This window comes from Hydra viridissima, unplaced genomic scaffold (assembly GCF_058129835.1).
Source record: "Hydra viridissima isolate aposymbiotic clone 2 unplaced genomic scaffold, HvirCarnegie_v1 scaffold_6, whole genome shotgun sequence".
Taxonomy (NCBI): Eukaryota; Metazoa; Cnidaria; class Hydrozoa; order Anthoathecata; family Hydridae; genus Hydra; species Hydra viridissima.
This window is the reverse complement of record NW_028324305.1, coordinates 15,904,686-15,931,590: the sequence shown is the minus strand read 5'-3', so window position 1 is coordinate 15,931,590 and position 26,905 is coordinate 15,904,686. Positions and strand designations below refer to the sequence as shown.

The following is a 26,905-nucleotide window of genomic DNA, read 5'->3' as shown; positions in this document are numbered from 1 at the left end:
GAGATGGACGTGCAACTAATTGTTTTACATCAAAGAGGCCGCAGAAATCAGCAAGCGTTGGAAGTTTCCGACGAATTCTAAATTATCACCTGTCAACAAGAAAATCTAGTAAAATGGCTGCCCACAGTTTTAAAACAGAAACTCTGATCACGTGGTATTAGTTTAAACTTTCATATCATTTGTTTAATGAGACTCTTCAGGATAAAGTAACTACTTCACACATTGACAAATTATTAAACAAATTACACCAAGGTAAAGGAAATTAGTTGTCGGCACGAACAGATTTTCGTCATTTTTTCAAGACGAACATTTGTAAATTTTTTAAACTTTTTTCGTGTAAACAAAGCCTGTCAGTGATAAAATAGACCTGTACGGCTAATTTTAAAATGACTAAAAAAGGTAAAGCGAAATATAAAAAAGCTTAAATAAAATTTTTTGTCAAGATCTAGTTTCATTCGACTCCTTGGTCCTTCATTCACCAGCCTTAATTTTGTGTATTTTTTTAGTATTTTTTCCGATATGTCTCAATTTTTTGCCTTGACTACTCTATAAGCTCCATAATATATATTCATTTATGCATTATTTTTTTAGTAGGTGTATTTCTAAATTGGTTTCTTTATAATTCATTCGATAAAGCCAAACCTTTTAAAAAGTTATTAAAATTTATAATTATCTTGCAAAATGCGGCCAGATATATCATATTTTCGTTTTTCATATTTTGTATATTATTTCATTTGTCATAAAAAGCACATAGTAACCCATTTGTTTTTGTCAAATAAAAATTAGTTTGTATATAGTTGGTAAATCATGTTATGCTAATGTTAAATATTTAGTTGTTCTTGCGGTTTGCTATAACTTGGCTCAGCTAAATTCTTTAAAACTGTGACAAATTATTTTTTTCTTTATTGTATTTACATTAGTTTTATATCATTTATCCTTAACTGTATTAACCTTAAATGTATTTCTGTTGATAAACATTAATAAAGAAAGTTCTATAATATTCATAAACTAGAAGTCTACAGCAATTTAGTAGGTGGAGTAGTTCCCTGGAAACCATTGTGCTCCAGGTTGCTACAAAACTAGTTGATATTTTGTCTTATTTATTATATCTCTAGTTACATATGTACTAAAGTAGTTAAGTAAATGATCTCAATTTCTATATCATCATCAGCGCTATTTCTTAAAATATTAAGAATGTTTAGCTATATAAAATTAAGCTTAAAACTTGGTTCTATTGCTGTTATCTTGAATAACTAAAAGAAAGTTGATGTGACTAGTTAGACGAGACCAAAAATTTTCGACGAATCCGACAGACTTTGATATAATTTAATTTCTGTTGTTTAAAACAAAAGGATTGTGACATTGCGCAACGAGATTGGTTCGCAAAAAAAACAATATCGTTGCACGTCCATCTCTTATACGTCCATGATTTGAATGAATCTACTACCCCCTCCCCCCCCCTCTCACGCTTCTCAGGCTTTTAATATTTTTGATTAAGAATTACATGATTAACAATAATCATATGATAAGCAATAATCTGATGTAAATTTGAATGAAAAAGCATCGGTTATTAAAATAATACTGAATAAAGAGAATTGGACTTAATTATTTACATTACATCTACTCTAATTAATTATTATTATTATTATTATTATTATTATTATTATTATTATTATTATTTTTATCATTATTATTATTATTATTATTATTATTATTATTATTATTATTATTATTATTATTATTATTATTATTATTATTATTATTATTATTATTATTATTATTATTATTATTATTATTATTATTATTATTATTATTATTATTATTATTATTATTATTATTATTATTATTATTATTATTATTATTATTATTATTATTATTATTATTATTATTATTATTGTTGTTGTTGTTGTTGTTATTATTATTATTTTATGTCCCTTATGACATAACGGACTGACAAAGGTATTTGCATAACATGCAAGTCATGTGAAAATGTCTTCGTTTATTATTTAAATTTGAATGCAAGTAACATAATTTGTGACTTATCTATTAAACGTGTTAAAAATTATCGTTCATAATTTTTTTTGGTAGAAACATCTTTGTATGTAATATAATTCTTTTTTTTTTTCTTTTTTTTTTTTAGCACATGCATTGATTTTTTGTTTTCACACTATCTGCACTTACTTATTGTTTTCACACTTCTGCACTTATTTTTTTCTCAGAAAATTTGCCTCAACAAAGTTTGTTTTTAAGGGAGCAAACATAGCTGTTTTTTTTTTGTTTTTTTTAACCTATCAAATATCCAGTAATCTTGTGATCCAATAGCTATTTTTACAAAACTTTGACTGTTTTTCTAAAAATTATCTTTCTTTAAAACAACAACTTATTCTTGTGAAGAACGGGTGACGGATTCACAAACAAGAAAATGCTGATTGCATTACCATTTTTGAAACTTTAGACATATTACGTCATAATTTAGAGCCAATATGAGCACTTTTATGATTCTGTTATAAGCGTTACCTGCTACATAGTCGTACACATAGTTTGACAATATTATAAAAATATGTAAACTTAAAAATATTATACATTCATAAATTTTATGATTCTTAAGATTTTTTTATGATTTTATGATCACTAGCATGTTTACTTTTTTTTTTTTTGACAAAAAATATATTGATAAATTAATTAACAAAATACTTTATAAAATCCCTCTTCTTGAATATGTGAAATATATCAAATGAAGTTGTAAAGATTGCAGTTTGAAAGATGTATTTACATAATTTACTATTAAGCTATGATAAAAAGTATGATTTTGTAATTCATTGGAATATGTACATATTGATTAGATGATCAAAGTTATTGGAACTTATAACATGTTAGTAATATCCCAAGAATAAATTCACCATGAAAACATGGCGTTATTAGTTTAGTGTGTAATGAGCTGTTTAGGGTGCTGAGAGCAAGAATTTAGTATGTGATAAATAGTTTATTGTAAATATTTTAAGAAACTGGTTTTTATTCAATAGACTACAAAAATATTGCATTAAACATGTTTAAAGATGTGTTTTTATTTTAATTTAGCATTAGTTTTAAAAATGTTGCTAATTATGTTTTTAAGTGGAATGATTTTTGTAAGTGCTTCTATAGCTAATGACAAAAATGTGTTTGGCAATCCTTTAGAAATTTGCTGCACTGATCCAGTTACTGGATTCTTTCGCAATGGATATTGTTCAACTGGTCCTACAGACCATGGAAAACATGTGGTTTGTGCAACTGTCACTAATCAATTTTTACAATTTTCAAAATCTGTTGGAAATGATTTATCAACACCAAAACCTGAATATAATTTTCCTGGATTAGTTGCAGGTAATTGCTGGTGTTTATGTGCATTGCGGTGGAAAGAAGCAATGGAAAATGGATGTGCCCCACCACTTAACTTGGCTGCAACTCATCAAAGAATGCTTGATTTTGTTTCTTTAGACACCTTGATGCAATTTAATAATGTTTCTCAAACTCAGGCTCCCTACTCAAATGGTGGAAGTGGAAGCGGAAGTGATCACATGTTAAGTGAATAAATAGGTTCAGAAAAGTATAGGAAACATTTAAACATTTTAAGCACCAAAGGAGTTTGAACTTATAAATTAGTTTAAAATCTATAAAGATGTATATATGTTTGATGCAGTTTGGACTGTTAACATCAACTTTGTATGTTACCCTATATGTTAAGATATTCTCAACAGTCATACAATTTCTCAAAAGACTTCCCCTTAGAATGTAGAAATATAAGCACAAAAAGACATTTAGATTGATATTTTGTTAAAAAATGTAGCTCAGTTTGTTAAACATCAAGCATGTTTTCATAATTGCTTAGATTTATTTTAGCAAACAGCTTGTTTACAGGTGTCACACTTAGTGATATTCACCCACAATAGAAATTTAAAAACAAGTTCAAATTATTTGAAAACAAGTTCATAGTATATAAAAACTGGTTTATCTTATTTGAAAAAAGTTAGCAATTATCATCTTCCTTTAACATCAGTTCATATCAGAAAGGCAAAAAATTGTTTAATGAATCTTTCAGGTTCATAAATTCTCTTTCTCTTTTTAAATATTGGAAACATTTTAAAATTTTTCTTTATATTAAATACTTCCTGAAAAATTATAAGCTTTAAGAGATATTTTTAATATATATATATATATATATATATATATATATATATATATATATATATATATATTCAGTGAGGTACAAAAAAAAAGCCAAGCTAAAATTTTTTTAAATTTCTAAGTAAAAGTAGATATTCAAGTTGAACAAATAACATTGGTATAGCAGGCAATAAAACAGAAAAAAGAAGGGATCTTCATATATGATCTAACATTTATATCATCAACATATTTTAAAAAACCTGTAAAATTGGCCACATTTAATATTTTAGAAAACAGCTGACTGACATAGAAATCATAAGAATTATCGAAGTTGCTGACCAAAGAGAGACTCACATAAATATCGTGAAGAGTTTTAAACACTGAAACTCAATTTGGTTGGTAAAGAAATATCATTACACTGTTAAAGCTGAAAGGTCTGTTGTCTCAGGTAAAGAATCTAAAACTTCTAAAAAAGAAGAGTACTACATTTTTAAAGCTGTGAAAAAGATTATAAAATCATTTGTCATAAGATGATTTTTTTAATTAGATTTTTACCTTACAAATATCTAAAAGTGGACAATACATTGTAGAATAAAAGCATCAGTTGAATTGCTGACTTGTTTGCTAGTCAGCATATATGTATATAAATATATATACACACACATACACACACACACACACACACACACACACACACACACACACACACACACACACACACACACACACACACATATATATATATATATATATATATATATCACAGCATCTTAATCAAATTAGACTTATTATAGAAGATCTTTTTCACAATGGTGAGTATATGTTTCAATAGGGTAATGATCCCAAGCATACAACATGGTTAAATAAAAGACACTTAGAGTCCAAAATGATACCAGTTATGCCTTAACCAGCCCAGTATCCTAATTTAAATCCAATAGAAGACCTTTGGTTCATATTGGACAGAAAACTGGACAAAAATCATAGATTAGCAAATAAGGACAAATTGTTGCAAGTTATTCTCAACAGCTGGAATGGATTTCTAGTTGCCTTATTATAAAGAGTAGTAAATAGTATGCGTTTGAAATGTGCAGAGGTCATAAAAAGCAATTGATTGGTCAAATAAAACTGCTAAAAACTGATCCTTTAAAAATATTTTACAGTTCTTACTTTTTAATATTCTATACAATATCATCATAATTGCCTTATATTACCTATGTTAAATAGATAAGGTGGGGATATTTTTGTGTGTGTGTTTTTTTTTTTTAAATATACTGTGGCTTTGTTTTGCACCCCACAGTGTGTGTGTGTATGTGTGTGTGAATATTTATATTTGCAAATGCACATATACAATCAATTATTTTTTCAGATATGATAAAAAAACAAAAACTCAAGTTGGTAAAATTCCTATAACAATACAATCTTCAACGTACCAAATTTTGCTGAAGTGTAAAATTCACTTTTTCCTGCTGTTACTTCTTTTGAAAAAGTTGTTTTATAGATGGAAGACTTTCTTGTCAAGGTATTTTATCACAATTGTAGTCAGTTATGCAATTAGTTTTGAGGGAGGAGGTATTTGAAAATGGAAAGTTAAAGTGAAGAATTTCTTATAATTGTAATTATCTACTACCAAAGAAAAGACTACTTTTGCTTACTTTTGCTTACTTTTGAAATATAAACATGCAATTATTTAAATATTGATGTTTAAGTGTGTAAATAATTGTTTTACTTGATCTAAATATTTTACATTTACAGAATCGAGTTGTAAATCAAGAAGCACTGGATGAACTAATTGATGATCTTTCTTTACCTGCCTTTTCTCATATTAAACTCCTGGATACTTGGCCAAAAGGTTTTCAGAAAGCCGTTTTAAAAGCATATGCTGAGTTTATTGAACTCAAAATAGTTTTTCAAGATTGGAATTCAGCCTGCATAGTTGCGCCTTATCCGTTAAGACAGTTGTGGAGGAGGCATGCAGCACGGTATAGTGCACTTTGTGAAAAACTTTTTAAAAATGTTATTACTTACATAGGTGATCAAATTTCTACAGAGCAGGTTCAATTTACTTGCAAAGCATATTCAATACGGTTTAATCATTCACCATGCCAAAATATTTGGGATTTTTATTCAAGTAAGGCTGTTTGGAAAAATAGGATTTCTGATTGGGATAAGCAACTACAGCATACGCCTGCAAAGTCAAATGAATTGGTTATTTGGAAAAAGTCAGTAAACAGTGACAATGAAAATGTTCTTAATACTTGTCAAAAAAATAAAAAACAAAAAATAAAAAAGCACATTAGACAGAAAAAGGTTGTTTCAACCTCTCCAGGTTTTACAACACGCTCAAGTGCAAAGAAAATGAAGTTAAGTATGACTGAAAATAATGAAGAAATTTCAAAGTAAAGTTTTCATCAGATGTTTATCTAAATGAAAACAAATTTTATTTATTTTGTTAAAAAAAAAAAAGAAAGGTTGTTCATTGTAAATTCTGTAACAAGCATAACCTGTGGATCATGTTGTGTGTGTTGCATATTGTGTTTGTGTTATGTGTGTGTATTGTGTGTTTGTGTGTGTTGCATGTATGTATACATATAAGTATATGCTTATGTGTATTTATATAAACACTGTAACTCTTATATATGAGCAACTCTTTATTATTTTTTTTTTTATATTAGTTTTTAAAATTTTATTCTTAGAATAGAAAGGCTTGTCTTTTAAAACTGTATTTATTATTATATTTATAAAAGTGTCAAATTATGTCTAAGATATTTTTATTGTATTACATGAGAAACAAAAGAGCAATTAATCCTTCATATTCTTTTTTAAAGTTTCAAATGATAATTTTATTCATAAAAGTGTATGTAAAGACTACATAAGTTTATATTAATAGTAAAATGTAAAGTTGCTAGTGAATGTTATCTATACAAAGTCCCCTTATAAAAGTTAATTATTTTCAATTTTATTGCTTTCTTCAGATGAAAACATGAAAAATCTTGGAAAAGCAGAGATTGGTTTGTGCACATTTCTTGCTTCAGCTCATCCCTCTGATGCATGTGGTACAAATGGATTACCCATTACTCCAAACTCTATTAGAATCTATGGTAGGTTTCAAGAGCTTAAGTTACTGTTGCACCCTTATCTTTGTCAGTACATTGACATTGTGCGTGGTAAACATGAACGTATCGTTATTATTTCTGAACACTACCAACAAAACCTTGCTCTAACAATCAATAGGTTTGCAAATGTTTATGATATTCAGAAATTAGCTAATGATATCATGATTGGATTAGATGTATTACACTTCCATGGTTATGTGCATAGAAACTTGTCTCCTAGCAATATATTACTAAACTACGAGAATAAGGTCAAGCTTTCTAGTTTTGGTCTTTATCATATGACAGCTTTTGGTGAGAGTGTTCTGTTTCCTATTGGAGATATTTTATATATGAGTCCCGAAGTTGTTGCTGCTGGCACAGGCTATAATTCATTGTATGGGCCTTCAAATCCAAGCGCAGATGTTTGGTCACTTGGATTAGTATTGCTCAACTGTTTTTTGGAGGATAAATTATGGGGCAACATAAGAGATTCACCATCTAAAATTGCTAGATTTCTTATTAACCTACATTTGTTAAAAGAAAGTGTGTCAGGCTTAAAAGAAATTGTAAAAGTAAGTGAAGCAAGTATAAAAATTGCCAGCGCAGATAAAGATTTTGTTTCCTTTATAAATTTGTGTTTGACAATTGATCCTTTATCTCGACCTTCAGTATACAGTTTGTTTTCTCATGAGTTTGTAAAGTCGATACATGATTCTGAAGCTCATGTAACTCATATTAGCGATCAATTTCCTGAAATATATCGTTCAGCCAATCTTCAAATGCTTGACTTTAATAAAATGATACTGGAAGCTAAGGCTGATGAAGAAGATCATTTAGCTAGCCGACCTATTACAGAAGTTTACCATTTTTGGTGTCTTGCTGGAGGAGATGTTTTCAATGAACTTAAAAAGCAAGAACTTATAAAATCAAAACCCCCTATACTGGTGCTTCCTACTGTAGTTCTAAATAGTGGTGAAGATTTTGGAGTAGAAAATGATCAGGCTTTACTTTTTGATGGTAAAACTATATCTGTCAGTCTTCATCAGCTTAGACATCGTCTATCACATATAAATCCAACAGCATATTATCCATTAGTTATAGAAGATGACCTCTATCTTACTGACACTTCAGAAACAGCTAAATTACCCTTAATAATTAAGGAGAAAAATGTTGAATACCAATTTCATCGAATTATTTTGTTTGAGAGGCTTTTAAAAGGTTATCCTCATTCTAGGGAAAGGTTGATCAAAGAAGCAAAAATAGATATACCTCCTTTTGTTCGAGCTAAAGTTTGGGCAGTTTTACTGAATATCACTGGCGATATATTTAACATGTATGATAGAATAGACAAAGAGTCTTTCACCTCGACAGACAGACAAATTGAAGTTGATATTCCACGATGTCATCAGTACAGTCATCTTCTTGCTTCCCCAACAGCTCATGCTAAATTTAAGCGAATACTTAAAGCGTGGGTGGTGTCTCAAGAAAAGCTTGTTTATTGGCAAGGATTAGATTCGTTATGTGCGCCCTTTATAGCGCTTAACTTTAACAACGAAGCGCTTGCTTATTCATGTTTGACAGCTTTCATTTCTAAATACCTGTATAATTTTTTTCTAAAAGACAATTCTCATGTAATTCAGGAATATTTGGCAGTTTTTTCTCAGTTTATTGCTTTTCACGAACCTTACTTATTCAATCATCTCAGTGAAATTGGTTTTGTTCCAGAACTATATGCTATTCCTTGGTTTTTAACGATGTTTTCTCATGTCTTTCCTCTACAAAAGATTTACCATTTATGGGATACCCTTCTTCTTGGGAACTCAATGCTACCACTATGTATTGGAGTATCGATTCTCATGCAATTTAAAGATCAGCTTCTATCATTTGGCTTTAATGAGTGTATTCTTATGTTCTCTGATATGCCTAGTATTGATATAGAGCGCTGTGTAAAAGATTCTATAAAACTATTTAACTATACCCCACCTAGTGCTGGCCTCAGAAAACATGACAATCCCATGAACCGTCTTAGAGCACCTGCAGAGGATCAGTTTATGAATTTACCGGAAAAGGAGTTTATACCTTTGGCGCAACTTAAGGCAGAAACTTGTTTGCGAATATCATCTCGTGATCTGGTAAGAATATCCTCATTAGTATCTCAGCAAGGTTGTTTATCAACGCTTTCAAAAGAGAAAGTTGACCCAAGAAAAAAATTAAAACCGGCCAACAGTTCCAATTCGCCGGAACACAATCAAAAAAAGAAAGTATTGGTAGTCGATCTTCGCACGGAGGAAGACTTTTCTAGTGGTCATCTACCCAACAGTGTAAATGTACCGTTCAAAACTGCGATCAGCGATAATAACCAATGGATTTCGTCACCTGCTACAGTTGTTGTTGAAGCAAATAAAGGCTGTATGATTCTTATTTTGGGTCCTAAAGGGCCCCAACCAATTATTTTTGGTCAAATGCTTGTTTCCCGTGGTTTTAAACGTGTTTGTGTTATGGATGGCTCTGCTAGCACTTTAAAAAGCTTAGGTTATTTCACGGCTGTATAATTTTTTTAACTATGAACATATTAAATTAAATTAAAATATACTTTAAATTGAAGCGAGTATGAAAAATGTAAGAAAAAATTTCTGTAAATAATTTTTAGATATGATATATTTCTTTCAATTTATAAAATAAATCAACTTGAGTAGTTTTCTTAATTTTTAAGTGGGTATGTTAAACCGATGATATGTTATTGCTGCTCAAATTGATAGTCTGCGGGAAGGTTTGATAAATTGTTGCCAAAAAAAGAAAACCAAAAGTTGTTAAGAGAATAAAGTCCTTTAAGGTTTAAAAGAGATATTAAATTGGACAGTGGCTCATTACTCAGTCTCAAATAAAAGAGATATTTCACTGAATATTTCAGTTGGTGATTTAAAATTCGTGTTTAAATTATTTAAACCATATTAAGTCGAGGAAGTTTTGCACGTGATCTTTGTTCATAATAGCTTCTTTAGGTAGGTTGATTTCAGGTCGAGCCAACCTCTTGAATTCTAAAAGAAATTGCAATAGAGAATGAGTCAAAATGGAATTATTTTCGTTATTCTGTATTTTGTTTCTTCAGTTTCTATTGAATGAATGTTCTACTCGTTAATTAACATTATGCTTTCACTAAAGTCTACCATTAAAATACAGTCACACTATCACGTGACAATTATTCCCCTGGGGTAAATAAACATTTGTTCAATTTGTTTGAGAGATATAGAATGTGTATGACTTTTATAGAATGTGTATGACTAATATTGGTTGTCTTTTTTTCTTTCAAAAGCTTCAATCACAATTTTAACCCTTCAATAATCATAAAAGAAAAATAAAACAAAAATAAATAAAAAACGTACCATTGAAATCAATTTTTCTATTTGTGTTTAAATTCTTGGCTCTCACCAGATCCTCAATGTCTTTGGAAGTGACATTATTATCATCAAGTCTATTAAGAACGTAGAAAAGTTCTATCGCAGAAATAAAACCCTCGTCTTCAGTATCGAAAGTTCGAAATGCCTCTACCAAATCATCATCGCTCCACGCCATCTGATCACCTTGGGATGTCATCAGGGTAACAAATTCGCTGAAATCTATCTTGCCATTTCCTTTGTAAAAAAATATGGCAGCAGGCCTGAGATACAAGCACAACAATTTTTCCCCAACAAGTAAAAAACTTTTAAAGAATTTTTTTGTAACCAAAAGTTGATTATACTTGCAAATTATTTGTAAAAAATAAATTATGTTTAAGTTTCATTAAAAAAAAAAAAAAAAAAAAACGCAAATCAAGACCACACTGGGGAAAAACGTCAGTTGTCCAGTATCGCAACTTTTCGTGTTTGCGTCCCTTTCATGTACTAGTGCTTACCTATTTCTTTTGACAATATAAAAGTGTAAAAGCACCGTTGTTAGAGACTATCGATGTGCATAAAAATAAGCTACGTTTGAATAGAAACCATCGTCCAATGCTTACAGGGAATAAAGTCAGATCTGTCCAAGCTGCTAATGTACAAACCAATTAAAATCTTAAGATAAGTCACATAACCAGCTGGCAACATTTTTAAGCAAGAACGATTTGCCATTTCAATTAGTTAAAAACGAATTATGAAAGGATGCAGATCTTTCCTCTTTTATTTTTGTTCAGCCATTTCGTTGTTGCCGGAGCAGAAAGGAAAATTCAGCAAAAGCAGATTTTCACCATCATTATTATAAATATCACATGAATATTGTTTAAAATGATGAGTCTTGTGTTAGTCAACTGATTAGCATCTATATACGAGGCAATGATATATTATATATACTAGATGTCTAACTTCGATCCGAAAAGTAAAGCCGTAGAAGCCATTTCTAACTCGTGTAAAAACATGTATTTTTATTTCGCACGTCAGATATGGCTTTTGCCCTTTTTACAAATGGCGGATTCAATTTGTAAACAAAAAAAGCGGTTTCACGTTTCGACCAATAAAATCCCACAAGTTAGACATCTAGTATATATAATATATCATTGATACGAGGTGACAAAAAATTGTGCCAGGAGAATCAGAAACCAATGATAATTATCACTGTTACAGACCAAAAAAACCTTACCCATCAAAAATTTAAATATTGCATTTACACTTGAGAAAATAACAAATTTCTTTTTTAAAAATATCTTTCATCCTTAGGTTGGCCATGTAAGAACATGTGAGGTCATCATAAAAACAGGCCAAATGCTTTTTCTGCTGTAGATGTTGATTTGATTATTCAAGATATCTAATCATTCAGAGATCGTTTCTCACATTATGCGAACAGATTTTGTCTTAAAGAGATCTTGAACATTTCTAAAATGTATATTATTTTAAGGAAAAACATCTGAATCAAAAAGTTTAATGTTTCGTTTGAATATCCAAGGAAAGATACTTGCTCACTCTGTGAAAAAATAAAGAAAAAAATGGAATGAGTAGATTGTCAAGTAGGCCTACCTGCTGAGTCTGATTGTACAAAAACACATTTTTAAGCCAGAAGAATGAATTAAAGGTTTCTCTTGAGTTTGACCAGAGGAAAGCTGAAGTGTTCCATCAGAGGAAAAGATCCGCGCAATTAGAAGTGCAATGCTCCAACGACTGTGAGGCAATTTGCTTTGATTTCCAAAAACATTTCAACACAACGATGTTAACCACTCAGCGTAGGGATGTTAACAACAGCTATTATTCTACTTCTTAAACTGCAATGCAATGTTTTTTTATCCCAAAAAGTTTATTTGTATTGCTACGGTGAAACTGTGAACGAGAAAGGGTTGGATGATGTGTGTTGTAATCTTCTATGATTATTTTACAAACTAGCTGCATCATGAAGTAAAACAAATCAAGCTTTTTTGTGATTCTGGATAAAACAAAAACCGATATGTATTGCGATTCTTATACAATCTAGTTCATAAAATAGAGCAATTTAAAAGCATCACAGTGTCGTTTCTAGTTTGAGGAGACATGCCTTACGTGAATCAAAAGTTTCAAGCAGAAACACCAGCAGACAAGAGACAGACATCACGTACCTAACCAGAGCCATACAACGTCATCAATTTGACAAGTAACATGTTTTTGAAATTCACAAAACTTCTCAAACCACATTTTTTGGTTTTCTTGGTTATAGATGAATAAAATAAACATATATTGTGGTTCAGAAGCTCAAGAATTACAACTATCAGAGGTTGAATCAATTTTTACAAAAAAAAAAGTTTTCAATTTGAAATATTTAAAATCAAAGGCTACTAAAGTCTTCAAACACAAAATTCCATTTTTCTCAAATGTAGTAAAAGTGGACAACTGTGGTCTTCCTATCTAGTCTTCAAATGTAATTGAAATTGGTTATTATTATTATTGATCATAATTTTTTTTTTTAATTTTTTTTTATAATTTTGTTTTGTTGCTTTATCAAATTTAGAAGAAATTAATCAAATTGCAAATTTTTATAATTTTATAGTTTTATTTTCAAATCAATTAAAATGTTATTTAGTATCTGATTCTCTACCATAACTAAAAATGTATAAAATCACATTTTAATATAATAATAAATAAAATCTTGTTAAACAACCTTCAAAATAAAATATTAGGATGTTTCGATACCTCCAGTTTGTATTTGGAATAATTCATCTTTTTAAACAACCTACAAATAGATTCGAGGAATGTAATTTTTCTAAAGTAACAAAAGCTTGGAGCTGCTAAAACAACGGCATGCGAAACTTAAATTCAATCGTAGTATGAAAATAGAGCTGATGAGTTTAAAGCGATAATACATGTTGTTATCAAACTATTCAAATGAAAGTTTTGCTGCGGTAAAATTCAACTTTTTAATTCAATGTTTGATATAGATTTTGGAATTCATTTCTTCAGTAAAAAAATTACAAAAGATTTGCTGTAACAGATATTTTAAAAGTTTATTAAATTCTAAATAATTTAATTTTAAAATTAGCTTTCCTCAGATCAAATATCTCTAAATTCTCAGTTCTGTCAGTGTGTTAACAAGCTGCATCAGATGTCGTATTAGATGTCGTATTGGATGTCGTATCAGATTTCGTATCGAATAAGTCATAATTTCTTTTACTGTGTACTGTATACATGCGACTAATATTTGATATGGTATTTAATATATTATTTAAGATATTAAGATATATTTAATAAAATATTTATTACAATACTTAACATACTTTTAAAAATATTTATTTTAACACTAAATATATCTAAAAAAATATTTATTATAATGCTAAATAAATTATTTAGCACAACATTTAAAAAAATATTTAACTTAACATTTAATGTAATAATATAAACATAATATTTTCTACATAATATTTTTTATATTTATTGTAATATTTAATGTAATAATATAAACATAATATTTTCTACATAATATTTTTTATATTTATTGTAATATTTAATATAATAATATAAACATAATATTTTCTACATAATATTTTTTATATTTATTGTAATACTTAATGTAATAATATAAACATAATATTTTCTACATAATATTTTTTATATTTATTGTAATATTTAATGTAATAATATAAACATAATATTTTCTACATAATATTTTTTATATTTATTGTAGTATTTAATGTAATACTTGTTATTTAATTTAGTATTTAGAGTGTTTCATAATGAAAATGTTTTATTATAGTGTTTTGTTAATGTTTCAATTGTTTCGTTTTGGAAAATGTTGACTTTGAAACAAACCAAAAATAGGTCTCCTTTTCCGTCTCTCTGTGATTGAAAATTCCAGGAGTTTTGAAGATTCTGTAGAGAAAAGATATTTATCATCGAAATTCTTTCACATCAGAAACAAAACACGTTTTGGTCAACTCTATAGAGAATGGTAGTATTTATTAAAAAAAATTGCCTTGTATATTTTGAGCTGCTTCCGAGGAACCAAACAATCAATTCTGAGGTTTACTGCCAACAACTGATAAATCTGAATGAATCAAACAAGGAAAAACGGCCGGAATTAGCAAATCAGAAAGGAATAGTGTTCCACCATGATAATGCAAGACCTCGCACATCTTTAGCAACCCGTGGAAAATTGTTGGAGTTTGGTTGGGAAGTGATGCCACATCCTCTATAGAGCCCTAATCTGGCACCATCTGATTACAATTCATTTCAAAGTTTGCAGAATTTTTTGAATGCTAAATTGTTTACAGATGATGATGATCTAAAATCACGTGGTTCAATTTTTTTTGATAAGGACCAGAAGTTCTACAAGCGTGGAATCATGAAGTTGCAAGAAAGATGGCTAAAGGTCATTGAACAAAATGGAAAATGTATAATTGATTAAAGAAAACTATTTAAATTGAAATACATGAGTTTGTTTCATACTATAAAACCGAAATTACTTAGTTGTCAGCCCAGTATTCAACATTATTCCAAATTCTGAAAAACGTTTTGATCGGATGATAAATTTCCGGAAATCATTTTAATTCCTGCACTAAACATTATTGATCAACTTAGAAACTGCCTCTGAAACGATTTTCTCCGTTACAACATCTGTTTTTTCAATAGTATTAGGACAAAACCTCGGGAATTTACCTTTAAACACCGTGGAAAAATAAGAAAACTCAAAGCTTAATTATTTACATCGTTTTATTGGTTAGTTTTTTGTTTGTGATTCGTGTTTTTATTGTGATCAACGATTAATATGCATTGATTGTCAGCGATTGATACGCATCGATTATCAGCGATTAATATGCATCGATTGTCAGCGATTAATGTGCAACGATTGTCAGCGATTAATATGCAACGATTTGTGCATTTTTTATATTTAAGTAGATTTTTAAAAATTTACATATTGTTATTTATTTTTTACTGCTAAGATTTTTCAACCCAATTTGCAACTGACAAATAACAGCAAAGTAAGTTATAAATACATTATTTAAATAAAAAATAAAAGCAAAGTAAAATAATAAGTAAATTATTAAAATAAAAAAGTAATAGTAAAAAAAAATAATAAACATAGTAAAATAGTAAAATAAAAATATCAGCAAAGTTAAATAATAAATGTATCATTCAAATAAAATAATTGTAGCAAAATAAAATAGTAAATATATTTATTTATAATTTATTTTATCGGCCGCCGTTAACACTTTATTAACGGAGTTAAAGATTGTTTTAGAAGTTCGTTGAAAAAAAAAGCTTCAAAAGCGGCAAAAAAATTTCCTTTGTTACCAAAAAAAATTGTAATCCCTTTTTAATATTTTCTAATTGGTCTTTATACCTCAATTACAGTGGAGTTTGTTGAATTTACACAAAGATTTCTGTTATATAATACTAGTAACCACTTGGTGTATGAAATACATCAATAAAAATTGCATCTTTGTATGTGAGTAGATAAAAAAATAAACAAACTTCAGAAATAAGAAAATTTTTGACTAAATTATCATCTAAAATTGATACCGAAATAGAAAAGATATTTCTTATCAACTAGACCATAGCCTTCCTTTACAAACCTTACCATAAATAGTTTATTTTTTGATAGTTTTATGGACCTCCTCTTATTCGCTTCTTAGTTGTTTAAAAATGAGTTTTACGGTTATTGTTTACAGATTCCCATCTTTACGACATTTTGTTCGTATTTCATTCGCCTAAACCTAAAAAAATTCCTTTGCAGTAATATTTTTTTGCTTTTTTAAATTCGTTAGTACAAAAACAAACCTCCTAAATGAAGTTGTTTTTTTTCAACATTAAATTGCAATACTATGCCGCAATCATTATGAAAGTTTTTGATTCATGAAAGTTTCACAAAGTACGTCATGCGGTAATTAAGGGACTCGAGATTGAAAAGAATTAATTCGGTGAAACCTGTTTGAAACCTGCTTTTATTCTTGGTGAAAATCCAATACATCATCTTAGCGTTCCCATTGTTATGTAGAAGTAATAATTTAACATTTAAGGGCTGATGACGTTATTCAAAAAAAGCTTGAGAGAATTCATTACACGCTTCTTTTTTTTTATTTTTAAATCCATTATTCCGTAGGAAGTCATTGCTCGTTAACATTTTTGTTAAAATAAAAATAATACGTTCTACATCTTACCATCGAAATCCACTTCGTTGATAATTTTGCAGATTTCTTTTTCAGTTGGGTTTAAACCAAGCGAACGTAAGACTGTGACGAGCTCTGAGGATGTTATAAAACCGTTGTTATCTTTGTCAAATGCTGTAAACGCATCTCTGAACTCTAAATATGTTTTTTGATAATTGCAACAACAAATATTTAAAATAGTTCACATAAAAAACATTTGATAAAAATATAAACTAAAGTAAATATAGAGTTTTAAGACTTAGAAAGCACCGAGCTTAAAGATAATCTGCATTTCTATTAAGGTCAAGATCGGAAACCTCGTTCATAAGAGAACAAACATTTCTGTTAAAAACATGTCAAGTCCAAAATGCTTTGATACTTTTTTTTATTAAAGAATGCGCTCCAAATGTTTTTTATAAACAGGAAATGGAAATTATACTAATGCTACGATTGAGAATTCCAACATTCAAAGTTGAAATTCAACGAGTTCCTCCTACATATTTAAAAAATTCAAACGTAAAATACAAAAACTTTGAAAAAGTAAAAAATACCTCTTATCTGCTCTTCTGAAAGTTTATCCTATAAAAAGAAGAAAAAACAAACAAAAAAAAAAAATGTATTTCTACAAATTTGTTACTATTAGAAGTTTAAGGATTGACTTTACCATATCCTCTGTAAAATGAAACTTATTTCCTCTTCCTCTTAAAAATATTCTTTCAATTCCATCTTCTTTTTTGTATTAAAATTTATATGCGTCGAGAAATAAATTATAAATGATTTATGTATTTCCCAATGGAAAATGAAATAAAAGAAATTCTCGTCGCCTTTTTCAAAGAAATAGATTTTCGTCCCATGAAGGATTTGTTAAGTGGAATGCGATTACTTTAATTAATATTTGATTTTTACATTTTCTTTTTTTTTGTCTATAAGAAGTCATTTTGAACAGCTTTTCAATAATTCAACTGCAAGCTAATTATATGAACAACCACGAAACTGCTTTATATTATTACGCAGTTTCCAAACCGAAATAGAAGGTAACAAATTATGGTTCAACCAATCACGGCTCAAATACTTCGACAGATGGATACATATTTATATTTTATTTAAAAAGGTATTTATGAGTGGCGTAACCTTCTCGTGCAAGTCCTCATGTATTGATAAAATAAGCGTCGTCTAATGTTATGAAGAAAAAATTACGAAGAATATTAATCTTGATAACATATCAGCTAGTCCTAAATAATTTATCTACGTTAAATAAAGATGGAATCTTTATACAAACATTTTAAAATAAGAATCCTTTATGAACCTCTAACAAACTTTTGTAGTTAACAAGAAAATATAAAGATTTCAGCATAAAATCCACGTTATGTAATTTTGTTTAAGTTCATATTAAATGCCACACCAGCCAAGAAAAAAAAAAAAAAAAAAAAAAACGACTTTAAATAAAATATGCTTCATATTGCACATTTACATTAACAAGTTTAAAAAATATTTATCAAAACGTTACATTAAAGCAAACGTCATATTAAACATTAGAAAATTGTAATTTGGAAATATATCAATTAAAAACTGAATATTTTTTATTATTAGCACCAATTTTCCGCAGCTTCTAAATGGATCTCTCCTCTCAGCTGTAAATAAAAGAGCATGATTCATTAACTACCACCACGACTCGTATCGAATATTTTTGTTTTGCAGCCCAAGCTGTGTTAAGACGTTTCTCATTGAGTCCATCATGCCCTGAGGACCACACAAGTATGACACTACATCGCTTTTATTACAAGGCATATCTGATATTGCTGTGCGCACATCACTTTCATTAATTCGTCGATCTATTGAGTAAAAATGCATAAGATTTATTTAGTAAAAAAAATATCCATTTTTTACTAATTTTCTCCCGATTTCATTAAAGGTAAAAAGGCTGGGAGTTGGGGGGGGGGGGAGAGGGGGAGAGAAAGGAGAGAAGGGAAGGGAACGGAAGGGTGGTAAGAGCGGAAGGTGATTTATTATTGTTTCAGCGAATGTAAATTAATGTAAAAATGGAAATTAGCGTTTTGGAATTACAAATGAGGAAGGAATATCTTTTCATTTCAAAAAGAAATTCTATTGGTAATTACAGCAGCGTGCAAAAGTAACCAGACGAGCGCATAACTTGAGATAACTTTTGAATGAAAAGTGCAATTTCTTTCAAATTTTCACTGGAATGTCAAAAAATTGATTATAATTCTAAAAACAAATGAGTTTTTTACTAAATCGGAGCAATCTAATCTTAAAAGTTTATTTTATTGAAATATGCGCGTGCAAAAAAAGTATCCGGATATAAAAAAATACTTGAAGTAGATTTTTTTTTTAAACATTTTTTTAATTAAAAATGTTGTAATTTAATGTAAATTTCTTTTATACTTCGTCGGGAAACCCTTGGGATTGATTACTGCTTGACAGCGACAAGTTAGGACAGGCGAAAAACACAGTAAAAGTGCGAAAAACACCGTAATTTCCGTGTTTTCGTGTTTTTCGCCTGTCCCTAGCGACAAGGAGTCCACCAGCTTCATAATCACACTATTGTCAGTTTTTTCCCATTCTTGTTTCAGAATTTTAAATAAACCATGTTTACTTGTTGGTTTTCGACCTGAAATTTGTCGATCGAGGTGTTCCCATAGTTATTCAATAGGATTAAGGTCAGGACTTTGCAAAGGCCATTCCATTAATCGAATTTTTTTGGTTTTGAGAAATTCTTTCACAAGGGTTGAAGTGTGCTTTGGGTCATTGTCCTACTGAAATATCCATCCTCAAGGCATTTTGTCTTTAGCATGTGGTAGCATAACATCCTTAATGATATCTTTGTACATATTTTTGTCCATTATGCCATCAATCAAACGGATAGGATCGACACAATCTCTATTAAAACAACCCCAAAACATAACGTTTCCACCTCCGTGCTTTAGTGTTGGTAGCTGGTATTTAAGATCATTTCTAAGGCCTTTTGGTCGATGAACATATCTTATACCATCAGATCCAAATAACATAAACTTAGATTCATCGCTAAAAAGTACTTTCGACCATTGTTCTTTTGACCAACTCAACATTCCAGTGAAAGCTTAAAAGAAATTGCACTTTTCATTCAAAAGTTATCTCAAGTTATGCGCTCGTCCGGTTACTTTTGCACGCTACTGTATACCGTAGATTTCCCTAATTCCGAACAAAATCGTACTTAAAGTTGAATAACTCCGCTTGCTTTTTTAATTTCATATAAATTTTTTAAAATAAATAAACTGGAACCAAAACTGAACCAAACCATATTAGGCAACAAGTATATTTATTATAAAAATATTGCTAATTTTAAAAACTAAAGTAATTTTTAAATTTAAAAACTAAAGTACATTCCTAATTCCGAACGTACATATCAAATCCCAAAAAATGGCATTCAATTTTAAAAAGTAAATAAATTTATACTAGCGTAGAACTATAGATTAGAGTTTGGTAAAAAGATTTGTAAAATTTAAAATTCCTTTTATTTTAATGTAAGGGTATAACATTGTGTTGGTGCAGAGTGTGCTATATATTAGATCCTGTCTTCATTAATTTTTTTTTGTAATCAATTAAAAAAAAAACCTTCACAGTCACTGCCTGTTTCTGTCAGTTAACCAGAAGAAATCTGAGTTATTAGTATCAGGTTGGTTGCAGCCTTAGCGAATGCTTCCCCATTTATCAAATACTTTTTTTATTAACAAACGCTAAGATAAACAAGACGTTTAGAAATTCAATAAAAAGGTTAAAAGCGTTTATAAGTTTCTAAGTTTATGTCGTTAAAATACTATTGTTAAATGTTGCGGTTAATTACTTGCACATTAAAACGCTAATTTTTGCATAAAAAAGTGCATTTCAAAATCTGTTCGGAATTTGGGAAATGTTTTAATTATGCAAAAGGTACTGTTTTTAAGATATCTTACGAAGTATTGCTAATTTTTGACTTTTTTTTCAGATAAATAATCATCATCAAATTCTACATCGAACAGTACGCAATTTAAATTGTCTTTTTTTTTAAAGTCGGTTTTTACATTGTTGGTTTTTAAGGGTTTTAAAAAGTGTTTCGCTTGCAATTAAAAAATTTAATGCTATCAATATATATTTTGAAAATATTTTTTCATATTCTCATTACCCTAGCCTTCCAATTTATTAATCAGTTTTCCTTTTAAAAATCCCACAAAAATAAAAGATGTAACAATAAGTGAACTAAAGCTGTTTGGAATTAAGGACTGTTCGGAATTAGGGAAATCTACGGCATTGCAGTTTGTTTGTTTTTTTTTAAATCAAATCCTTAACATTTGTGAAAATAATTTTTTCTTCATATTTTTGTAATAACTTCAATTGCTTAGGATTTCATTACTCATACTGTTTTTTTACAGAAATCTGTGAAAACATTACAAAAATTATCCAATTTATCATCAGTCTGACTGAAAGATCTCTCTGCGCTTGCAAAAACATCTAATATAATAGACGTCTAATATAAAGCCCAAATATAAAGTTTGAAGTCTTACAATATAATCTGTTTAATTAGCATATAAAAAAATTTGGTGCTACCGTTACATGACTCACTGCCTTGGATCTAAAAAAAATCAATAAAAGCAAACTTGCTACTTCATTTATAAGATTAAAGATATCAATCTCTAGCTAATGAAGTGTAGCAAAGTGACAAAGGAGATCTTAAAGCATTTTGGAGGCTTTAGGATAAGCAACAATCAAAGGTTTTGAAAGCATTGCAGGTGCTAGATATTCAACTCTTGGTTTCCAAGTGAAACAATTTGATTTGTTGGTAGTTGTGAGGTAAGTTACTGAGAGCTTATCAAGTGTATTTGACTTTGAAATGTGTGTATATGAAATTTAAAATCTGTAATGCTGCTTACAAACCGATTTAAAAAAGAAACAAAGATTTCTTTTTTTTAAATTTGGCCTTTATAACAAAGGACTTTGCAAAATCTGGGTATATTACAGCTATAACAAAGAGATTGATTTTCATAGGCATAAAAAAAATCTTAGCACAAACGTCTAGTAGTTCTATTGCAATTTCATTCGAATGGAACAGGTCTGACAAACACAAGAACTCCTTTTACAAAAACCTCTCTTTTTATATATTGCTAGGTAGTAAGTTGTAATTGATGAATCAGTTAAAAGTATAATTTGTAAAACTTGGCATAAAAACTCATTCATCAGTTATTAAATAAAAATTCATTCTAACATTCTAAAATGTAAAATGCCAAATTTAGAGTTGGCTTTTGCATGTATTCCTGTTAAAAGTGGTTTGTACAACATTCCAATTGGCTAAGTTTAATAAAAAAAAAGGAACTTCAGAAATGCACATATAGCTACACTTAATGCCTCAACCACTGATAATGATCATGCACTTTATCTGTCATATAAATTAAAACCCTACGTTTCATCAATAAAGAAGCTATTCTTGGATACATTATAAAGTCTTATTAAACATGTTTCTGAGGAAATAACCTATCCAATTTATTTTACAGCATAATTTTAATTCAATAACTCATGATCATCATTATAGCCATTTTGACCTCCCAGCATAACTGTCTTTAATGACAAATAGAGAAGGCTTATATTTATCTCCACCACCTGTTGTAAAAAAAAAAAAAACACTTTTATACAAGCATCCACTAAAAAACCTCAACAAGTAATTTTTAAAGATCTGCTATGGTCCATTTAACTAATCAAAATCTAATTTGGGAAAAAAATTTTTTTTTTCAGATCTAAACGACATGAATGTTTTCACAAAGTGTTTCCATTAAGTACATTCATCTAAAAGAAATATTAAAAAGCACCTTAACAGTATAAAACTTAGCTATGCAAAAAAATGCTTCAGAGACATTATACAAAGATAAAACTGGAGCCAGCAATCTTCAAGACTTGTTTTTTTAAAAAGGTATTTAGAGCTTCATTGATTTATTGGTTTATTGTAAGAACTTTAAGTGGCGATGAGACACGGGGTTTTTTAAACAACTATTTGAACATTTAAAGTAACTCCAGCTCTCTGATTTGATAATATTTTTATATTAATTTTACTTAAAAAATATAAAAGATAAATTTTATCAATTTTTGGTGAAGATAAATTTCAACAAAAGTATGAGATGAATAAATGATAGATTGGGTTGAGAACAGGTGACTACAAATGCCAAGTTATTGTTTTGATATTATTTTCTATGAACCCTCCTTTGGCGTACTTTGAAGTATGAACAGTTGCTCCTTCTTGATGAAAAATCCATGATCATTTGCTCATTTTAAAACAATTAACTAATAGAATTTATTTTACATACTTATAAGTACTTCAACATACTTTTCAGAGTTACATTTTTAACAATAAACAATTCAAAAATCACTTTTATAACAATTTAGAAATAGTTAGAGTAAAAAATAACATGGAGGCACAAAAAATTAAAATTAATATAAAAATTAGTAAAAAAATGAAAAAGTTTTTCAAAAATGTAGTACATTTAAGCTTTTGAAAACTTCAACAAGCAACAAATTTTTTATTTATTTTTGTTATTTATTTAAATAACTTTATTTCTTTTTAAGGGGTTGGGGAATTAATTTTATCAACAAAAGAACTTATCAATTATAACCTTAAATAAATTTGAGGGAAAAAAAATTAAATAAAAATAGTTAAATTATATTTTGTATGTAAAGTATTGAAATGTGAGATCACCAATCCTTTATGTAAAATAAGTAAGTTTTTCCTCTAGATAATTTTTCTAAGTTTTACTTCTGAGAGCTACATGTACAGCTAACTACTTAGAAAATAAAGCAAGTATGGCAATAACTTAGTTACTGACAAATTTAAAAAATTTATTCTTTAATTCTAAAAAGTTATCTTTTGTTTGCTTCTGCTAAGAGACATTCACGCTGCTTGATTCAAAGCCTTATAGCACATTCAATGGGAAATTATTATTACCTATACTGCTTTTGATTATTAATAACCTGTCAATTGCAACCAACATCAATAAAAAGTTTTAAATTTCTGATAAATAAGATTCAATAAATAACATTTAATTCCTTACACATGGTAAACAACATAATGAGTAAAGAGATCAAAGATGCATTTCTAGTGGCAGAATCTCCAAATGAAGACAATGACGCAGAATGCACAGTATTATCTAACAGAGATGAAAGCATGAAAAAATTGTTTTAGTTTCTTACAATGAAAATGATCATTTAGTGAGAGCAACTGAATAAATTTTAGATATACATACATATGCACACGCACACACAGACACACACACACACACACACATATATAAAAGTAAAATGAAGAAACAACTACGTATGGTACTGAAAGTTTCATGGCTAATGCCAATCATCAGTCATGAAACTTTAAGTACCATAATAGTTGTTGTTTCTTCATTTTACATTTATATATTGCCTAATATTGCTTATTTATGCAAAATATTGTGCACTCTTATACAAGCATGATATATATATATATATATATATATATATATGTATATATACATATATAGATATATATATATATATATATATATAGAACAGTGCTTGTTATGCAAAACTTACAAACTTTATATTTGGGATTTATATTTGATGTTTAATGAATAACTGTTGTTATTGATTCATAAGTAAGTGTAAAAACTACTTATTAATAAAACAACTTTTGAGATTGATAAATTTTATAACTTTATTTGCAGAATGTTGTAATATATCAATATGAGTAATATGGGGGAAGTATTCAACAAATATTGGAAAAGGAATTTAATCGAAAAGAAAGATTCTTAAAAAATTCCTGATATTGTTTTTTTTATATTCTTTAATAGGTGTTTATTTCTACTTCATGACAAACAAGTTATGAAAAAATCAAACCAAAAAGCATTTCTTTCTCATACTTCTAATTATACACAGAGGTATTCTTTTTGTGCACAAAAATCAAACTGAAAATTATTGCAATAAAAGTTAAAACTTAGATGTAAAAAAGATTAATAGAAAAGCTTACACTGTATTTTTTCCATCTTCTTATCATTCACATGCTTACTGACAAAGTAATTAACTTTCATAGAAGTATCTCTGCAAACTATTGTGTCTATCTCATCCTGGAATAATGAAACTTAGCAAATCAGAATTCAAAAAAAAAACTACACAAAACTTTTTTTATATATTTATAAAATAAAGTATAGTAATATATAAAATAAAGTATAAATAAATAAATAAATAAATAAATAAATAAAAGAATTAAAAAGCAAAATACACACAAAAATATGTAAAACTATAGAAAGCAACTCACTTTGAAAATCAGCTCATCTTCAGATACCACTGAGTATAGCAAATGAGTTTTACTTGCAAATGCTTCATTACAAACAGATCTGTTTAAGTGAATGCCATTGAATATTGAAAAAAGAGGATTTATCCCAACGCCTCCAGCTATCAACAATATGTTATCTTTAGAATTATAACAGTTTCTTGTGTACAAAAGGTCACCACCAACAGCAAGTGAAACTTCATCACCAAATTTACACTGTTAGAATAGAGGAAAAATTTAATTGTCAAAGTATAATATCCAATAAAAACAGTTGTTTTAAATAAATTAAGTAATGGTGCATTAGCATAATCCTCAGAAAAGAATTTGGTAATAATTCACCTTGGTATGCACCCAATGAGCAGGTGCATGTGCACTATATTTAACAGCAAGATGTAACATACTGTCATGTTTCAGTAACTGAGGAGAAGAACATATGGAGTATCCACCCACCACATCAACACCTGGTATATGAAAATCAACCCTGAAATAAGAAATTATATGACTAATTTTGATATAAAAATTTTACATTTTATTTCCAAAATTAAAACAAGAATAACATGCTAATTTAATTACTATAAACAGTAAACAAATTTGCCCAATTTTTAAATATAAACGTTGTTAAAAACACTTTTAATCGCTCAGTATTTCAAACTAATTTTAAGCAAGAAGACGTTGACTGTACACATACCATTGGCCAGGCTTAAAATCAAACATTTTATTCTCAATTCGGACTTTTAACAATTTGATGGTGGGTGAGAGATCACTTATATGTTCAACAATACCTTTTGAAGTCTAAGATTTAAAAAAAAAGATGTACTTTAGAAACATGATGATGATACTTTAGAAACAATTTTTTCTCTTGTTCAATTTTACAAGATAAAATTAAGCTGGAACTCAACATTGACATTTAACATCAACATTATGCACATTAAATTAGAAAAAAACTTCACTTAAACAATCCATGGAAAAGATTTACCAAATGATCAATTAAAAACTTAGTAAATGATTTACTAAAGAGTGAAAATAAGAATCATAATGTAATAACCTGAGGATTTCGAACTGAATGTTTAGTTCTTTCCATATGGATTTTTCGAACAACATTTGCCAAATTCACTCTACTGGAGTAATAAATAAAAAAAAAGAGTTTATAAAAATTAAATCTTGTTTCAGTAATTGAAAATCTGATGCATTTCTTTTACATTTGAAAATTTACATCAGTTTACTCAATAAATAGTTTAACATCAGTAACAGCAAAATACAAAAAAATTGAATGAAACAAAAAAGCTTCTGTTTATCAGCAGATTAACAGATACATTTTATACTTTTTCTTTTAACTTCTAACATAACTCAGATTCAAAAACTCCAAAAAAGTCATAAGCATTTTACTTATATAGCCAAATTACTGAGGGATAGACAACTTACTGAGGAAACCACTGTATCATAATGTTCAACACAGTTTTTTTAATGAGTATTTGTCATGCTGGTCTTCTCATAAAGAACTATTCATTCATTTTCTTAGGTTATAAAATAATAATTTTACATAGGAATTAAAATAAAAACTTGCAAAATGTATTGAATAGAGTTTTTTTAAAAAAATTATAGTAGTTAAATATAGAAGTATTAACACTCTGTAAAATAAATTGCATAATTTACATAATTACAAAATTACAAACACATTATCCAAAGTTATTAGTAATTTTTAGCTATTCACTTAGCTAATATTTAAAATCATGCTAATATTTTAATACACAGTTTTTAAAACATTTTAAACAAAAGTTATAT

The 26,905-nt window shown here is 28.4% G+C and overlaps 3 protein-coding genes across 7 annotated transcripts; 1 reads left to right on the top strand and 2 right to left on the bottom strand.

The window, feature by feature from the left end:
* Positions 1-4,428: 4,428 nt before the first annotated feature.
* LOC145190083 (TBC domain-containing protein kinase-like protein) lies at positions 4,429-10,035 on the top strand. Its single transcript, XM_090090099.1, has 4 exons — positions 4,429-4,591; positions 5,510-5,662; positions 5,896-6,122; positions 7,116-10,035. Exons 3-4 carry the CDS (start codon positions 6,113-6,115, stop codon positions 9,785-9,787), a joined length of 2,682 nt encoding a protein of 893 aa, XP_089946225.1. The 5' UTR covers positions 4,429-4,591; positions 5,510-5,662; positions 5,896-6,112; the 3' UTR covers positions 9,788-10,035.
* Positions 10,036-10,128: 93 nt separating this feature from the next.
* Positions 10,129-17,667, bottom strand: LOC145190113 (uncharacterized). 3 transcript variants are annotated; one of them, XM_090090105.1, is made up of 5 exons: positions 17,474-17,667; positions 17,361-17,388; positions 16,822-16,965; positions 10,619-10,867; positions 10,129-10,273 (listed from the first exon to the last, which is right to left on the bottom strand). In XM_090090105.1, exons 1-5 carry the CDS (start codon positions 17,474-17,476, stop codon positions 10,173-10,175), a joined length of 525 nt encoding a protein of 174 aa, XP_089946231.1. In that variant the 5' UTR covers positions 17,477-17,667; the 3' UTR covers positions 10,129-10,172. The 3 variants fall into 3 exon arrangements, with proteins under 3 accessions (XP_089946231.1, XP_089946232.1, XP_089946233.1); XM_090090106.1 differs by lacking the exons at positions 10,129-10,273; positions 10,619-10,867 and adding an exon at positions 13,645-13,858; XM_090090107.1 differs by lacking the exons at positions 10,129-10,273; positions 10,619-10,867 and adding an exon at positions 16,224-16,377.
* A 579-nt stretch (positions 17,668-18,246) lies between these two features.
* LOC145190104 (oxidoreductase NAD-binding domain-containing protein 1-like) lies at positions 18,247-26,673 on the bottom strand. Of its 3 annotated transcripts, XM_090090102.1 has the most exons (8): positions 26,546-26,673; positions 26,169-26,241; positions 25,812-25,915; positions 25,463-25,604; positions 25,109-25,339; positions 24,821-24,917; positions 23,877-23,972; positions 18,247-18,641 (listed from the first exon to the last, which is right to left on the bottom strand). In XM_090090102.1, exons 1-8 carry the CDS (start codon positions 26,563-26,565, stop codon positions 18,469-18,471), a joined length of 936 nt encoding a protein of 311 aa, XP_089946228.1. In that variant the 5' UTR covers positions 26,566-26,673; the 3' UTR covers positions 18,247-18,468. The 3 variants fall into 3 exon arrangements, with proteins under 3 accessions (XP_089946228.1, XP_089946229.1, XP_089946227.1); XM_090090103.1 differs by lacking the exon at positions 23,877-23,972; XM_090090101.1 differs by lacking the exons at positions 18,247-18,641; positions 23,877-23,972 and adding an exon at positions 19,151-19,906.
* Between the last annotated feature and the right edge of the window lie 232 nt (positions 26,674-26,905).

What these genes read in the sequence shown, in the direction of transcription:
- LOC145190104 (XM_090090101.1), bottom strand. Translation starts at nt 26,565, where the DNA reads ATGATACAGTGGTTTCCTCA. An exon ending in CTCATTGGGTGCATACCAAG is followed by an intron (nt 25,340 to 25,462) that starts GTGAATTATTAC and finishes CTATTCTAACAG; the next exon opens with TGTAAATTTGGTGATGAAGT. An exon ending in AAGATGAGCTGATTTTCAAA is followed by an intron (nt 24,918 to 25,108) that starts GTGAGTTGCTTT and finishes TCATTATTCCAG; the next exon opens with GATGAGATAGACACAATAGT.
- LOC145190113 (XM_090090105.1), bottom strand. An exon ending in TTCAGAAGAGCAGATAAGAG is followed by an intron (nt 16,966 to 17,360) that starts GTATTTTTTACT and finishes AAACATATTTAG; the next exon opens with AGTTCAGAGATGCGTTTACA. An exon ending in CAACGAAGTGGATTTCGATG is followed by an intron (nt 10,868 to 16,821) that starts GTAAGATGTAGA and finishes TTTTTTACAAAG; the next exon opens with GAAATGGCAAGATAGATTTC.